The 16,883-nt window shown below is 38.7% G+C and overlaps 2 protein-coding genes across 2 annotated transcripts in view; one reads left to right on the top strand and one right to left on the bottom strand.

The window, feature by feature from the left end:
- Positions 1-5,133, top strand: part of LOC109970411 (antigen WC1.1) — an 18,279-nt gene extending 13,146 nt beyond the window's left edge. Inside the window, exons 6-12 of the mRNA XM_020617946.1 lie at positions 981-1,244; positions 2,158-2,336; positions 2,504-2,612; positions 2,787-2,933; positions 3,425-3,520; positions 4,236-4,367; positions 4,506-5,133. Of these exons, the coding sequence (XP_020473602.1) occupies positions 981-1,244; positions 2,158-2,336; positions 2,504-2,612; positions 2,787-2,933; positions 3,425-3,520; positions 4,236-4,367; positions 4,506-4,693 (1,115 nt within the window). The 3' untranslated portion in view covers positions 4,694-5,133. The remainder of the gene's footprint in view (positions 1-980; positions 1,245-2,157; positions 2,337-2,503; positions 2,613-2,786; positions 2,934-3,424; positions 3,521-4,235; positions 4,368-4,505) is intronic.
- A 7,296-nt stretch (positions 5,134-12,429) lies between these two features.
- The window catches only part of LOC109970410 (serine/threonine-protein kinase SBK1), a 5,139-nt gene continuing 685 nt past the window's right edge, over positions 12,430-16,883 (bottom strand). The window contains exons 2-4 of the mRNA XM_020617945.1: positions 16,114-16,276; positions 14,370-14,572; positions 12,430-13,131 (exon numbers count right to left, since the gene is read on the bottom strand). Coding sequence (XP_020473601.1) covers positions 12,472-13,131; positions 14,370-14,572; positions 16,114-16,276 — 1,026 coding nt within the window. The 3' untranslated portion in view covers positions 12,430-12,471. The remainder of the gene's footprint in view (positions 13,132-14,369; positions 14,573-16,113; positions 16,277-16,883) is intronic.

Here is a 16,883-nt window from a genome sequence, read left to right as displayed (position 1 = left end):
TCTCCAGACCTCAGTCCAATAGAACATCTTTGGAGGGAGCTTAAACTCTGCGTTGCTCAGCGACAGCCCCGAAACCTGACAGATCTAGAGGAGATCTGTGTGGAGGAGTGGGCCAAAATCCCTGTTGCAGTGTGTGCAAACCTGGTCAAGAACTACAGGAAACGTTTGACCTCTGTAATTGCAAACAAAGGTTTCTGTACCAAATATTAACACTGATTTTCTCAGGTGTTCAAATACTTATGTTCAGCAGTGCAAGACAAATAAATTCTTTAAAAATCATACAATGTGATTTCCTGAATTTTTTTTTTTTAATTCTGTCTCTCAGAGTGGGAATGCACCTACAATGTGAATTTCAGACCCCTCCATGATTTCTAAGTGGGAGAACTTGCAAAATCGCAGGGTGTTCAAATACTTCTGTTCCTCACTGTACCTGTTGACTTTACTGCATTTAATCATGACACTCTTGCTTAATTTCACCTTAAAATATTTGTTAATTGCACTGTTTTTTTTTTTATTAATAAGCTGAATTTAGCAGCTGCTGGAGAAGTTGTGTTCATTGCATTAGTTCATTAGCTCATTGGGATTTCTTAGGTGGCATAAAAACATTATATACGTCTTTCAAACAAGACCAGAGCAGCATATCATGAATGTAGTTCATTCAGATTTTTTCATGCACGTTTGCTCCTCAAGCCTTTCTGTACTGTGATATAAAGCGAAAGAGTCAGTGTTAAGTTAACTTTGCTAGTGTGGGTTAATGAATCAATAAACTCTAGGTTCCATACACTGTGGCACTCCTTTGTCTCTGTTAATGAGTTAGTTCAATTTTATTAGCTGTTGATTTTTTGTATACTCACAATCACTACAGGTTTTAATGTAACTGTTTAGTCTTTGGGGTCATAGATAATAAAAAAAATCTGATTCATTTCTCCTTTATTATTTGGATTAAATAATTAATTTTATTTATGTATTTTGCTGCCTAGGTACGCCTAAGGTCACCCTGTCAGAGGAATGTCATGGTGTATTGAGGATAAATGAAACTGAAGTGTGCAGCACTGACTGGACATATTCACCCATGGCTTGCCAAGAAATGAATTGTAGCAATGCTATTGATGACTTCTTCACTGATCCTAAGCCAAATGCCATGTACCAACATGTCAGCTGTGAGGACTACCATTATGAACTTGGCCAGTGCAGGAGAAGCAAAGGACCATGTACTGCAAAAGTGCTGTCTATTTCCTGTGTTGGTAAGTGTGTGTATGCACAGTAAATGCTTCCTATTTACAGTATCTAATCCTCCTGATATCCTGCCTGGACTAATGCTATTATATCATTTTAAATGGGGAAAACTGTCAAAAATTGAGTCAAATTCAGTTGCCAGGGTGCTAACACCTTGTTTTCCCACATCAGTTTTCACTTGTATTAATGAATCAGAGTGACAAGAGGGGGTAACATCTTCTCTAACACAAAAGCACAGTTTTTCACTGAGTTTTAACATTTCATGGTTAATATCCACTTGCAGCCAGTTATTCTTATTCATTACATTTTAACAGAAGAATAATTTACTTCTATTAAATGTGAAATATGTCTCCTTTCCTGGGTGCGCTCAGTTTGGTGATATGCATGTTGGCGTGCATTTCTAAAAACAAAACAAACCAAAAAAAAAAAAACAGCAACAAAAACTCAAATGACACTTCTAGGGTTTTTACTGCTAGCAGTTAAATAGTGGATTCTGTTATTTAATTTGAGATAAAAAAACAGGAATATACACTTTTTGTCATTTCTAGCAGTGGGTCAGATTAAAAATTGATACAACTCTTGTGACCTTTAGCCAGGAGATGGTTAGCCTACTGTATATTAGCATGAAGACAGGAAGCAACAACAAGCCTAGGAGGCTTCGTCCTAAGTTAAAAATGTATTCCTACCAGTTCCTCTATAGTTCACAAATGAACATCTCATATGATTTTGTTTGTTTATTACATGCTAAATACAAAATTTAAAACCAAACTGTAATTTTCATTTCTTGGTTTTGGACATGCTACCGTTGTTGCTTCCCCCCTGCTCTCTGTCTCTTGGCTTCTGTCTCATACTCAGCAAACAGATATGAATGTGTGTGTGTGTGTGTGTGTGTGTGTGTGTGTGTGTGTGTGTGTTTAACAGGTAGTGTCAAGTTCAACACCACAGAAAAATGTGGAGGTCAGCTCACAGTCAAGTATGGAAATCAATGGGAAAGCGTGTGTCCTCTGACACTTTCCGACGTGTTTAAGGACAAGCTGTGTCAGGAGCTTGGCTGTGGTGGTTACAATAAGAGTATAAAGATACCTAAAAGCAAGGATGTGGTAAATCTTCATCTTACATCTTTTACTTTTTGTTTGTTGCAAGGTCACACTTGTCTTTTTGTTTCACTGTGCAGTATGTGGTCATTCAGCCCTCAGCTTCAGCCATCAGACAAACACACGTGCATGAATAGGCATCACTGTAAAGACAAGTTTAAATTTCATTCCAGGCCAACTTGAAAACAGCACTGAAATGCACCGAAAATCACAAGGACATCAAGCACTGTGTCCGCCGAGAGAGCTGTAACAAAGTCCGACCAGCTGAGATCTACTGTCATGGTAATTAAAGCTTTAGCAGTTCCTTTGAGGCAGGCTCATTCCTTAACTATTCATTCAGCTGTTTGGCATATAGGAGTCAGACTTTTGTATAAAACCAATCATCTCTTCAATCAAGTGCCAGCCCCAGTCTGTGAGTGAAGGCAAAACAGGCAGTATGGTTGTGTTTTATTTCAGGGTTTGAGTGGAAACAACCCGCCACTGGGACCCCCATAGTGCCTATTATCCTGGGAGCAGGATTTCTTTTGGTTCTGGTGATAATCATTATTGTATGTGTACGAATCTGCAATGTCAAGAGAGCAAAGAACGCCATGAAAGTCCCACGTGAGTATATTCTTCTATTAAAGCCAGCTTCTGCTAGTTGTTATTGCTTGAGTTACAATTTAATACTGATCAATAGGTTGTTTCAAATGGTTTCCAATAGACTGAAAACATTATCAGTCTGTTTAATGATCCTGGTCATCCCAGTGTAATAAAATCTCCTGGAGTCACCTGCCACAAAAGGCCAGTCTTTCTGCATGCTCACTACATCCTGACTGTTATATAGTGTACTGTATTTAAAAGAATGGTATGACTAATGCTATAGTTTATCTTCTAGGACCTCAAAGATTTAGGTTTAAATAGCATTACGTCAGTCGTGTGCACTCCCCTGAAAACAGATGCAAGTACAGAATTGGGCCAAAAGTGTTTTAGTCAAATTTGTACAGTAGTATGTGCTGTAACTGATTTTCCATCTCTTGTGCTGCCCTTACAGCATTAATAAGAGATTGTTGTTTGTCACGTACCAGTAAATGTTTAATGCTATTTGAATGTAGTGAAAACGCTGTCAAGAAATGATGTAGAGGTTGAAAGTGGCAACTACGAGGACATAGAGAGCAAACCCGATGAGATGGAAGACTTCAGTGGTGGCAGTGAGTCTCACAACATCTTCATATATTTACTTTCTTTTTGTAATTTTCTAAACAATATAAGAAAATTGAACCTTATTCAAGAGCTTGACTTCGTCCTGAATTTTTTTATATATCACTATTTTTATTATTACTAAGGGAGCAGTGATGAGGAGAAGAAGAAATGCATCTAACAATTTTCTTAAAAATATTGTGTTAGTGTCAATTCACTATATTGCTGTTATTATGCTTTTATTTTATACAGTACATTATAGTATTCTCTTTCATTTTCATTATACAGTATATACACTTTATAGTATTGTATTATTTCTGTACAGAGTGTGTATATTACATATAAAGCAGAACCTATATATTAACACTATATATAGCTGAAACTTCATGGCAGTTGCAACACATCTTTATGACTGACACAACTATATGGACAATTCATTTATATAGTCAAACATATTGTATTAATCTTGAATCCGTCATTTATTCATTTTGTATTTATTTCATTCAAACCTTTATTTGTTCTCCTGCCTATCAGCTTGTGTCCACACTGCTGTAATGTGCGAATTTCCCCTCTGGGATCAATAAAGTCTCGTTGTTTTAATGTTCAAACTTGATTTCAAAGTAAAACTAACACCTGGAATAAGGTGAAAATGTCTTTCACAGCTGCAGTGAAACGGGACAAAATGAAGGTATTTGTCAATGTGCATTGTTACCTTTGTTCATTCAGGATTCAGATCAGAGGCCGAAGTCACCAAAGAAAACAAAGCACACAGCACTTCCTCTTTTTCTTATGATGATATTGATGAAGCTACTGAGGCGCAGGCCCTGACCTCTCAGGCCGCCACAGCTAACGCCTCAGGTGACAGTTCCGTCCATGCATGTACCCCTGGTCAATGCACCGGAGAGCTTTCAACCACACATCAGTTTCACACCGAAATACCAAAACTAGACACATTCTCAGTGACAAACTAAATCCAAGCATTTTTCTTATGAACAGACGAGATTACCTATGAGGTGGATGACCCACAAGACAGCTACGACGACATTGAAGACAGCCCTGAAGTCATGCAGACGATAGCTGAAGTCCATCACTGCTCCAGAACCACACCTGAAAGTGATGCAGCGGTATCTTCAGAACTGGTGCAGGTGGATGAAGACTACCTAGTGCCGGGCCAAGATGGGTGAGCCCAAACTGAAATAAAATCCAATCTGGCAAAGTGGAACACTTGAAAACCAAGCTCCATTTTACTCAAGCACAAATGGAAAAAACTTATATATCAGAATATCTAAATTACCACCAGACTTTTTATGCAGCAGATATTTGTTGCAGTGGATAAAATAAATGTACAAATAATGCAAAAATTGAGTGTAAAAAAATTTCCCAGATTAAACAGGTTCAATTATTATTATAATCTGAAATACTGATAACTTTAAATCAGACAAGATTGGTTTATGAACAGAGTAAACTGTGTATAGTCATGTCAAGTGTGTCGGCCAGCCATCAAAACACAGGTGAGGCAAATAAAAACAGTTTTCTTTCTGTTCAAATGTACAGTTGTTACATGTAAGAATTTCAGTTATTTACATCTTTCCCTTGTTTACATCTTTTTCTTGTTGATTTTATGGTTTTTATGAAATGTGCTCAGAATGTTTTATGAATGGCAAAAAAATTGGACGTACTTTTTTATTTTTAAAATGCATGTATATACAGTAATTAAGCGTCTATGATTTCTACAATATTTCATGAGAAACTATTTAGAATTAACTCCATAATGTGCAGAGTATTGCTCGTGCTAACTCAGCTGATACAGTAAACTCAGGTTATTTTGTATTTTTTAAATGTACAGGCTTCATAAGAATCCATAACATTGAGTTTTCAATGTCACATTACATTGTTTTAAAGGAATATTTGCCAGTAGAGTTAGAGTCCGTAAAGTAAATATGTAACTACATCCAACATAAAGACTGGTTCTGTCCAAAGGCAACACAATCCTGCTATGCACATATCAAAAAGGTCACATATTAATGCATTATATCCCATTTAAATGTATACATACATATTTTTAAACCAACAAGTTATGGTTACGTACCAGGCTATGTCTCGACTAGTAGTTTCTAAGCTTTGTTTTTCTTCAGACTAAACAAAGCTTAGCTGTTAACTAGTAAGCGCTGAAGATGCTGGTTGACAGATTTTCTATTTGGACAGAGGCAGGCTAGCTGTCTCCACCTGTTTCCAGTCTTTATGCTAAGCTAACATAAATGTCTGAAACTCTGTATTCATATTTATGGTACCTTCTCATCAAACTTTTAGCAGGAAAATTTGCATATTTCCCAAAAAAACTGAGCTATCGCTATAAACGTGAACACAATACATCCAGTAGTTGCAGCTGTCACTTGTTGTGTTCTCAGTGTCTTTTTGAGACATTGTGATCCAAAGAAAACTGAAACTGTAATCATAGTGGAAGTATTAGCAAACTCTATTTACATTTACTAAAGTTACTAAAATTACATCATCTCCTTTTTGTGTTGTACTATGTATTTTTAGCTAGTTTTTATTTTTTACTTGTGTTTCTTGCTACAGTTACAGTGTCTTCTGGCCTTGGAGCTATGAACAATGAACAATGCTTCACTGTAGAAGATTTTAAAATTCACATGTTTAGCATTTAATCCATAACATTGAGTTTTCAATGTCACATTACATTGTTTTAAAGGAATATATATAAGGAATGTTAACAGCAACATTAAATTCTTTCCCAAAACTACCTGTCTGCTCTGCGTTCAGACCCTTGCACCTACTGATGCCTCTGAGACGCCCAGGCTTTGGAAATGGCTCAGATGTTGAGTATCAAACTGTATGTTATATATGTCATGTATATAGTTTGATACACAGCACAACAAGCCGTTTTCTTCACAAGGCATCGTTTGTACAGTGACTCAGTTGACTGGGGGGGAATTCAAACACTTCGTCTCTGCTGAAAACATATAGTATAACTGTAAATATTGTTTTGTGTCCATGCACTTTAACATCCCTGTAATCTCTTCAACATTTCCCCTAGTAGTTGCAGGATATGGTTTTTATTACCATTGCTAACTCTGAGAGACGAGACAGTCCAAGTAACTTCAAAACAGTGCTGATTTATTCAAAGGATCACAGGTAAAATTAACATTACACGCTCAGGTATCTTGCTCCTCCAAACTGCTCGCAGGCAGATGTAAGATGAAAGACCCTGAACCCACCAGGCCTATACATTATATCACCTCGGTTGGGCTAGCCCCATACTACACAGAAACGTCAACCGAGACGTCTCTGTTACCAGCTTTGCAGCTGGCCATAGCAGTAGTCAAAACATGAAGCAAATCAATGTGTGAATGTTTGTGTCTGTTGGTTAAGTAAAGTTAGTGCATTAAAACAAAGAGGTTCGCATACGGTGTTATTTTCATTTTTTATTTATTTTGTTTGTACTGCCATTATTATGGATGCTTTAAAAATCCCGACTACTGTAGGTCAGATCTGCCCTCTGGGCAATGAATGCTGGCCAGTCAGCAAGTTCACCAATCTGCTCCAGCCAGAAACAACTATTTAAACAATAACATTTGTACAGGTCAATTTGTACAGTAAATTGGTTTGCAAAACTTTTCAGCTTCATCTGCATTTTGAGTTTAGTGTAAGTTAGAAAATATTAGCATGCTAACATTCTGAAGTAAGACTGATAACTCAGTAAACATTATGCTTGCTGAACATCAGCAAGTGGAGCCTCATAGAGACACAAGCATGGCTGTAGACAGATGCTTGCACAAACTTGACATACTGTATGTAATGGCAGCAGGTAAAGACATTTGTTGCAGGGTACTGCAGTTATAAATAAGGACTGATTGGCTGTTTGGAGGCACCTACTATAACTGAGACTTAAGAGAGAGATCATACAAATCAGTCTGAAAAATGTTGTAAATGTAACTGGGATCCTGTTCCCTCAGAGAGACTTCAAAAATAATTTCCCACACTTTAAATGAGTTATACAGATGCTGCTGCTTGGATGCTAATGTAAAAATTATATGTTGGGAGGCCTGTAGACAGCACCAGAAAATATGAGGCTAGTTTATAGTGTAGATGTAAATATTATGAAGTGGAAATGTGTACCACAATATTTTAATTAGCAGAATTAAAATAATGAACTATACTATAAGACAAATTTGTTCATTAGATGGAACAGGTGTGTTCCTCCCACACCCAGAAAACAAATGCGTGCTCTGCCTTTAACAGAAGGTGCCTTCTATATTCTCTAGAACAAGGTCAGGAAAAGAGGTGGCACTATGAGCGAGAACTCACATCATATACCACTCTTTAAGATGATGTTGTTTATAGTCAACAGGTTGGAAAATGACGTATTGATTATAAATAAACTCAGTGCCACCTTTTGAGACAGATTAACAAGGGGATAAAAGTAAAGCGGGATATGTTATGTTACATAATAGAGGATCTTTGACACACCTTCATCCAGTGTGCATTTCAGTTTTAGTTTGACTCACCATCTCACACTACTCTGTGACCTTTGAGCCAATGTTTGTAACTTGATGTTTCTCTGATCTGTCTCCTCTGTGGCACTCACAACACTAATTATCACAAGCACAGAACAACGCTGATAAAAGATTCTTTAAGCACCTAATCTTGGCTGATTATGGCATTAACACATTAGCAGAGAGAAAGGTCTCAGCTGTGGTGATTTTCCATAACAGAGAGGTATTATTAATAGTGCCCATGTGTGTATGGTACAAGTACCGGTAGATTAAGGAGGCCTGCAACAAATGCTCTGGCCCCCACAAAACCCAGTTCTCATTCCACTGAGTCAGTCTGGGATTATACTGTATGACGACCCTGGCACAACCTAAATCCACAGAAGAACATGTTCTGCAAGATGCTAGAACAACCTACTTACAAAGTACCCTGAGAAACTGTGCACCAGTGTGCTGAGGAGAACCGGTGCTGTTGATTCTCCACTGTTTCTCTTTACTGCACTTTGTATGAAGTTAAATGAATTATAGGATTATTTTTGAAAACGTACTTTCAAGCACATTGTATATTTCTACTATTATTTCTACACATTCAAAAAGGCAGGGTTACTCCACTAGCTTTCCTGGTGACTGCAAAAGTGCCCCGTGGGGTGCAAGAACTAGTGCTGGCACCAGAAAGGCCCCAGCCAGATGGACATGTCTCTCTCACAGTACATGATGATTTACTAAAATGGCGTTCAAGTGCTCCAGTATCAGAAACATGACAGCCATGTAGATTAGTCAAAGGGGAAAGTACACAACCACAGTGTCTTTCATAACAGCACGAAACTATCTTTATGTGGCAGGCAAAGGAAATCTTGATAACACTCATGTTTCTCGTGTGTCTGTAGTTTCCTGGAAGTTATACTTATCTGTTTATTATGTACTGTTAAAGATATTAGGAAAGCACAAGCTCTCCTAACTCTTGTATCTTTGTATTTTAGTCCACAAGATTAATATATTAGCGTTAGTGCCATGCAAAACATGATTTTTAATCTTTTTAAAACCTGGGTCTGTGAATGCCGGCGAGGATAGCTGGTGAGTCACCTGCCAACATGGACTTTGCAGTTGATTTACCTCAGCTGGATTAGTGTCTGCATGACAGACCTGAATGTGCAGTTGGGCCTAGGGGTCAGCTGAAAGATGAGCCTGGCTAGTGCAGCCTAAATATGCTGTAAAGCATGAAGGGGGCCAAAGAGATTCAGGCCCAGGGCCAAGTCAGGATCTGCCCTACTCTGAGGCTGACATGCTGTGTCCCTAAGGCACCTGTGGCACCAGTACACCCCAACAAAAACAGGACATCCATTAGTGGAGAACCAGCTGCATCAGGTTGCCAAGAGATTACTTAACATAAAGAGGCTGAAGAGGATCAGAGATGTCGGTGAGAAACAGAGCAAACTGAAAAACTCTGGAGACGATGGTTATATTAATGCATATGGCATTAGAGCAATGAAAAAAAAAACAATAAAGCAATAAATAATTCATAGAGGTGAAAGATTTCATTAAACTTTACAAATGTTGGCTAGTATTTCATTAATAAACATGCGTCCTGCATCTATATTAAATCTCAAAGCGTAAGATGCATTTCAGTTGCAAAATAAGGCCCTTTGAGAAGTGACAGCAAGCAATACATCCTATGTATTTAAAACCTCAGACTAAACCAGTTTGTACAGCAACAGAAAACCCCAGAAAGGACTGCATTAGTTTTACATAAAGCTCTATGTGACTGCTTGATAGAACACCAACACCCCAGGTTTAATCATGTTAATAATAGTTTTATTTATATAGCCCTGTTCAAAACAAAATACAAGGTGTTTTGCATAAAGCTATATGAACAAATAAAGGACAGTGAATTAAAAAATATATAATAAAATGATAAATAGTAAAACATAAAATCAGTGCATAAACACATCTAAAACTATTTGATTTTAAAGGAGACTTGAAAGAAGACAGTGGGCTTGCTTCGAGTGCTGTATATTTTGATGTACTGATGGGAGCAGGAGCTGAAACTGAAATCCAGCTGCATAGGCTTTATCAAAACCTTATGCTGAGAAACCACTATAAAACACAAAATGAAGAAGCAGGGGCAAATTAAAACATCATGGCTCATACATTTTAAAAAAATACCTATTTGATAAAAATGTAGCGCCACTTAACGTTTGACTTCTTCTGTCATTTCAGATCTAATCGATGATCTGTGGAGTCTGTTTATATTCCATCCATTTGCCCTTATGGGAAAGCTAATGTTGCTGAGACAGACAGAAAACAAGGAGAGAGAGAGGGAGGGACGGGGGGAGACCAGTGGGACATAGTTTCTCTTTACTGCACTTTGTATGAAGTTAAATGAATTATAGGATTATTTTTGAAAACGTACTTTCAAGCACATTGTATATTTCTACTATTATTTCTACACATTCAAAAAGGCAGGGTTACTCCACTAGCTTTCCTGGTGACTGCAAAAGTGCCCCGTGGGGTGCAAGAACTAGTGCTGGCACCAGAAAGGCCCCAGCCAGATGGACATGTCTCTCTCACAGTACATGATGATTTACTAAAATGGCGTTCAAGTGCTCCAGTATCAGAAACATGACAGCCATGTAGATTAGTCAAAGGGGAAAGTACACAACCACAGTGTCTTTCATAACAGCACGAAACTATCTTTATGTGGCAGGCAAAGGAAATCTTGATAACACTCATGTTTCTCGTGTGTCTGTAGTTTCCTGGAAGTTATACTTATCTGTTTATTATGTACTGTTAAAGATATTAGGAAAGCACAAGCTCTCCTAACTCTTGTATCTTTGTATTTTAGTCCACAAGATTAATATATTAGCGTTAGTGCCATGCAAAACATGATTTTTAATCTTTTTAAAACCTGGGTCTGTGAATGCCGGCGAGGATAGCTGGTGAGTCACCTGCCAACATGGACTTTGCAGTTGATTTACCTCAGCTGGATTAGTGTCTGCATGACAGACCTGAATGTGCAGTTGGGCCTAGGGGTCAGCTGAAAGATGAGCCTGGCTAGTGCAGCCTAAATATGCTGTAAAGCATGAAGGGGGCCAAAGAGATTCAGGCCCAGGGCCAAGTCAGGATCTGCCCTACTCTGAGGCTGACATGCTGTGTCCCTAAGGCACCTGTGGCACCAGTACACCCCAACAAAAACAGGACATCCATTAGTGGAGAACCAGCTGCATCAGGTTGCCAAGAGATTACTTAACATAAAGAGGCTGAAGAGGATCAGAGATGTCGGTGAGAGAGGGGAGAGAAACTGAGTGATACTGGAGAGACACGGAGAGCTGACCTAAGTCATGGCTTCACAAAGGGACATACAATATCTGCCCAGGAACCTGAATGAACAGAGCAAACTGAAAAACTCTGGAGAAGATGGTTATATTAATGCATATGGCATTAGAGCAATGAAAAAAAAAACAATAAAGCAATAAATAATTCATAGAGGTGAAAGATTTCATTAAACTTTACAAATGTTGGCTAGTATTTCATTAATAAACATGCGTCCTGCATCTATATTAAATCTCAAAGCGTAAGATGCATTTCAGTTGCAAAATAAGGCCCTTTGAGAAGTGACAGCAAGCAATACATCCTATGTATTTAAAACCTCAGACTAAACCAGTTTGTACAGCAACAGAAAACCCCAGAAAGGACTGCATTAGTTTTACATAAAGCTCTATGTGACTGCTTGATAGAACACCAACACCCCAGGTTTAATCATGTTAATAATAGTTTTATTTATATAGCCCTGTTCAAAACAAAATACAAGGTGTTTTGCATAAAGCTATATGAACAAATAAAGGACAGTGAATTAAAAAATATATAATAAAATGATAAATAGTAAAACATAAAATCAGTGCATAAACACATCTAAAACAAGTTGATTTTAAAGGAGACTTGAAAGAAGACAGTGGGCTTGCTTCGAGTGCTTTATTACACAGTAATATAATCAACTACACTAGCAAAAGAAGCTCATGTTTTACTAAAAAATATCATCACACCCACTGTAGCTTTAAAATCACACAATGCAAAATGTGATAGGTTCCCACCCTGAATGGTTGAAACTTTTGTCATTTCACACTGCTGTATATTTTGATGTACTGATGGGAGCAGGAGCTGAAACTGAAATCCAGTGGGACATGCAGCAGAAGGCAACAGCTAGACTTGAGTCAGGGATGCTGCAATTATGTCCTAACCATTCAGCTACAAGGATGTCTCTGTTAAATGGATTTTATATGGAAACTAAAACAGGTTTCAGAATAAAGTAGATGTAAACACCTTATGTTTAATCACTGCAAATCACATGCCTGATAGGAGGCACTTTAAGGTTACTGACATATATTTTTAGATGCTGTTATAGTGTAAAAAAGCTGTGGATTATACACATGAATGCAGTGTGTATGCACTAAGTATTAGGCTGTTTCTCCACTGTGCCCAGGGTTATTCCTGGAGGCACTGGCTTTTTCTTTTTCTGCTGTCTGCTGCTGCTCGTTCACATGCTCTTTCTTAAGCCAATCCTTCTCCACATATGCTCCCACCTCCCCCACTGAACACCTCTTCTCAGCATCCATAGCCAGGAGCTTAGCGAACATCTCCATGGCTTCTGGGGTGAACTTTTTCCACAGAGGAGGAATGTCCTCCTCTGTGTCAGGTCGCTCCTTCATCGTGCACCACTCAGCAAACTCCTGGTAGAAGCTGTCCGAATCCATGCAACGATCCCAGGGGAAGAAGCCCGTGAGGATGCAGAAGATAACCACCCCAAAGGCCCAGGTGTCCAGGCTTGGCTCCACCCTAAGTGGAGGAGCGGTCACTTCTGTTTGGCCCTCCAGCAGGGCCACAGTACAAAGCTCTGGAGCCATGTAGGGCAGGGTGCCTGTGATGAACCGGATCAGGGTGCCTCTCTTCTGGGCCAGACCAAAGTCTGCTAGCTTGACCTGTCTGCAGTGTGTGTCCAACAAGAGGATGTTTTCAGGCTTGACATCACGGTGGACCAGACCATTGCTATGGATGAACTCCAAAGCACTGGAGATCTGGAGGACACAACGTTTTACCGAAGATTCTGGGATACCCACCTGGAGCAATTAAAAATGAAGGATAGAGCTTTTGTGTCCTTTTTCAAAGGTATCAGAACAAAATGTGAGGACATATAGCACTCACAACAAAGCCTGGAATTAAGAAAGAAAGGTTGAATAAAAATATGCACCCACTGGAATTTTAGTCTGAATCCTCACAGACTTTGGACAAATGTCCTGTGATTTATGCTCTGAGTCATCACAGTGAATTTATGAAGTCATGAGCCATGGTCTCATCATGTTTTACACATTTATGCCTTTTATGTCATTGGCAAAAGTTTAGAAAATTGAGAATCCCATCTGATTTGCCAAGTAAGTCTCTAGAATCCTGTAGAAAATCCACATGAATTTTGGATTTACACAGCTATATCCACTCATGGATATTTCCCGGGAACGGTCTGTAGTCTAAATTTGTAAGGGCAAGTGAGGTCTGTGCATTTGTATTCAGAGGTTTTCACATCATACTATGCATGCCTTTGTTTTTTAGTCACTGTAGCAGCATAGATCTGTAGTAGGGGTAGCAGTGTTGATCTGTCAGATTTTAGCCTGGACTGCTGCGACATATTGTACTGAAACTCACAGCCCCCCGAGGCTGAATCCTACTAATGTAATCCCTGGATTTTTCCTCCAACACCAACATGAGTTTGAAGCTTTATTTTTCAGTGAAATGTCTTAACAACTGTTGTGATGTTCATAGATGCAAAAACAATGAACCCTCCCGCCGCATCTCAGCGGCTGCATTACACTTTCCTTCACAGATATATAAATGCTTACTAGTGTGAAACAAACATCATGAAATAAATGTATTCTTAAAAGTTGTAAGTTTAAGAGTAATAGTTTAAACAGAAAACTGAGTTGATCCGCAGCACAATTTATGGACACAGCTCGTACAGCCATGAACAAGAGAAATGCGCCATGTCTGTAGTTTTGTTTCTAAAAGGTGGAGTACAGTTTGTGGTAAAACCAGATTTAGATGTTGGCTTTGTGCCAGACAAAGATGACAATGAAAGCCCATGTAATCATAATTAACATTTCTGAAGGTGCAAACCAAGGATAACAGGTAAAAAAAAAAAAAAAACATTTAATTTTTTTTATTTCACCGTTAATGTTTGTGTGACAGAACGACTGAATACCCAGGTCACATACAGGTTGCACTGTAGCTAGATACAACCTCACAGACTTGCTAGTGCAGCTGTAGCCTTAGTCATTTAGTCTTGTTTTGACAGTTTTTTACTCACCTTTGGTTGGATGACAGCAAACAGGTCCTTCCCAATGATAAGCTCCTGGGCAAAGCAGTAGTGCTCATTAGATTGGAAGGCAATGCCAAAGAGGCCCACAATGCAGGGGTGGCAGGACAGGTGTAAGGAGATGCAGTACTCTCGCAGAAAGCCCTGCAGCTTAGTCGAGGCTTTGGGCATCACTTTCAAGGCCATGGGAGTCCCTACACACCATCCATACTTTACTTTGGCTATTAATAGAACTGTTAATGCACATCTTTCTTGTCTTACTAAAGAAACAAAACGCTAAACATGTCTATGACCACTTCAGTGACATTAGGTATTTGTTGTATGTTGTGGTTTGCAAATTCAAAACCTCCAGGCCTGGAGCCAGCTCATGCTCTGTATTCTGCTTCCTCCTTTGTGTACACTGACTGACACAGGCAGAGAGGAAGGCTCTTGAAAGGGTCATAAAGACTGCAGAGAGGATAATTGGGACTGAACCGCCTGCTATGGACACACTGTACACACAGCACTGTCATAAAAGGGCAGAGAACATACTCAGAGACCCATGCCACCCAGCTCACTCCCTGCTCAGACACAAAAACTGCACCTACAGCCTCAGGTGCAGCAGGGCGAATAGTATCATCACACACAAAATAAGACTTTACAACAGCTTTTTCCCTGCTGCAATAAGACTGATGGCAAATACAAAAATGTGAGAAATGTGAGAATATATGTGCAATAACCCCTTACTAGACATGCACAATAATAATACAGAAATGTTTCACAAGGTATTGTTGTAAGAGCATCTCATCAACAGTGTTCTCTAGTGAGACCTGAATAATAGCAGGACATTCTCTACCAAGCAGTGGAAACAAGTCTGAATATAAACTGTGTTTTAGTATGTTATAACCCCTCACTACCTCACCAAGCGTAATGACATATCCAATTACACAATGTGAATCACTAAGTGCGATGTCTGAAGTTCACTGAGGAAAATACTATTACCCTATTTTTGTGTATTGCAGTTTTAATGCTTTGTTGCCTTTATAGAACTTTTTTTATTTTAAGACTAAGTGTTCTTTCTGGCTTTTGACTCCTTACCTGACTCCAAAGGAGAGCTACACAAGAATTCCTATATGCCTAGACTGTCTGTTTATGCTTAAATGGCAAATAGAAATGTTGACTTGACCCTGTCACTGCACCTTTTGACTCTTTCCTCTCTGGGTCACCTGGGGTTCCAACTTCCCATAACCACATGAGTGTAGTTACCCAGCTTCCTTTCTTTTCTTTTCTTTTCTTTTTTTAAGTAATGCTTTGTCTGGAAGGTTCTGGATCTTTCTAGCTGAATGCAATGGTCACCAATTTTTGGGGATTTATGTTAAATTACCAGTAACTGCTTTGCTTTAAAACAACAGTATAACAATATGACTACTAAGTTAATAAAAACATTTTATTGGAATTAAGCAAAACACTTAATTTGTTCCATTTCTAGCAGCTATTAAAAATGGCCAAAATACATGGTCATTGAGTATTTTAACACTTACAGTTTCTTTTCTACTTTTTACCGCAGATAACCTACTGCTAATGCTGGAGCCATAAAGTACATCATATCCTTGTTTTATTTGAGGGAAAATGGGTTTTCCATCAGCAAATGTGACAGATTTCATGAAGTTATATTACTTTGAGATGATAAAAAAATATCACTGAGTCAAACAGTTATTATCTACAGATTAAAAATCAAAGTGTAGTGTAGTCGTACCCCTGAAACGATGTGTCACCAGCAACACTTTGGCATATTTCCCTCGACCGATCTCCTTGACGATGTTGAAGTGTTCCTGGATCTCCAAGTGATTAAGACTCTGAGCCGTCAGCTGCATCATCTCGTCAATTGGGCTGCCGTCAGCGAGGCCCGGCTCAATCATCTCGACCCGCACATGCAAAACAAATATGAACACTTATTGAAATATATGTTACTGTAGCACAAAAACCTGGATTTCTATGCCAAATGTCCTTTATATATAATAAACCAGATCTCTCCTTTCAAATGTCATTTGCTTTCCATTTATATCAGTTGTTCGAAACACAAACCAAAAGTATGTTTAAAAAGATACTTGGCCCAGAACTCCAACAGCCTGGAGCTGTGGAGCTTCTTCACAGCTGCTAGCTGGGTTGTTGAATAGCTGTGAGAAGCCTCCTCCTCCTCCCACACCATATTGAGACACTCACACCCACTTCACACATAATTCAGCTGGGTTGTCATTTTTTGATACCATTTTTGTCACTTTTCATGTACACAACTGATGTCCATGAGAAACTGTGTAACATGTTCCCCATTTTAAAACATCACGTCTCCCTTCTCTTTACGACGTGTTTGGCGTTTTGCTCCACCTTCAGGTGTGGCCATTCACAACACCTATAAACACCTTTTCACCTTGATCAGGTAACATGTCCTACAAACTAGTTCTGTCTGAGCAAAACCCAACTCAAGAGATGTCCACACTATAATCTATTTATATTTATATATATATA

This window comes from Monopterus albus, unplaced genomic scaffold (assembly GCF_001952655.1).
Source record: "Monopterus albus unplaced genomic scaffold, M_albus_1.0 scaffold197.1, whole genome shotgun sequence".
Taxonomy (NCBI): domain Eukaryota; kingdom Metazoa; phylum Chordata; class Actinopteri; order Synbranchiformes; family Synbranchidae; genus Monopterus; species Monopterus albus.
The sequence above is the reverse complement of the archived record's forward strand: the minus strand, read 5'-3'. Positions and strand labels throughout refer to the sequence as shown.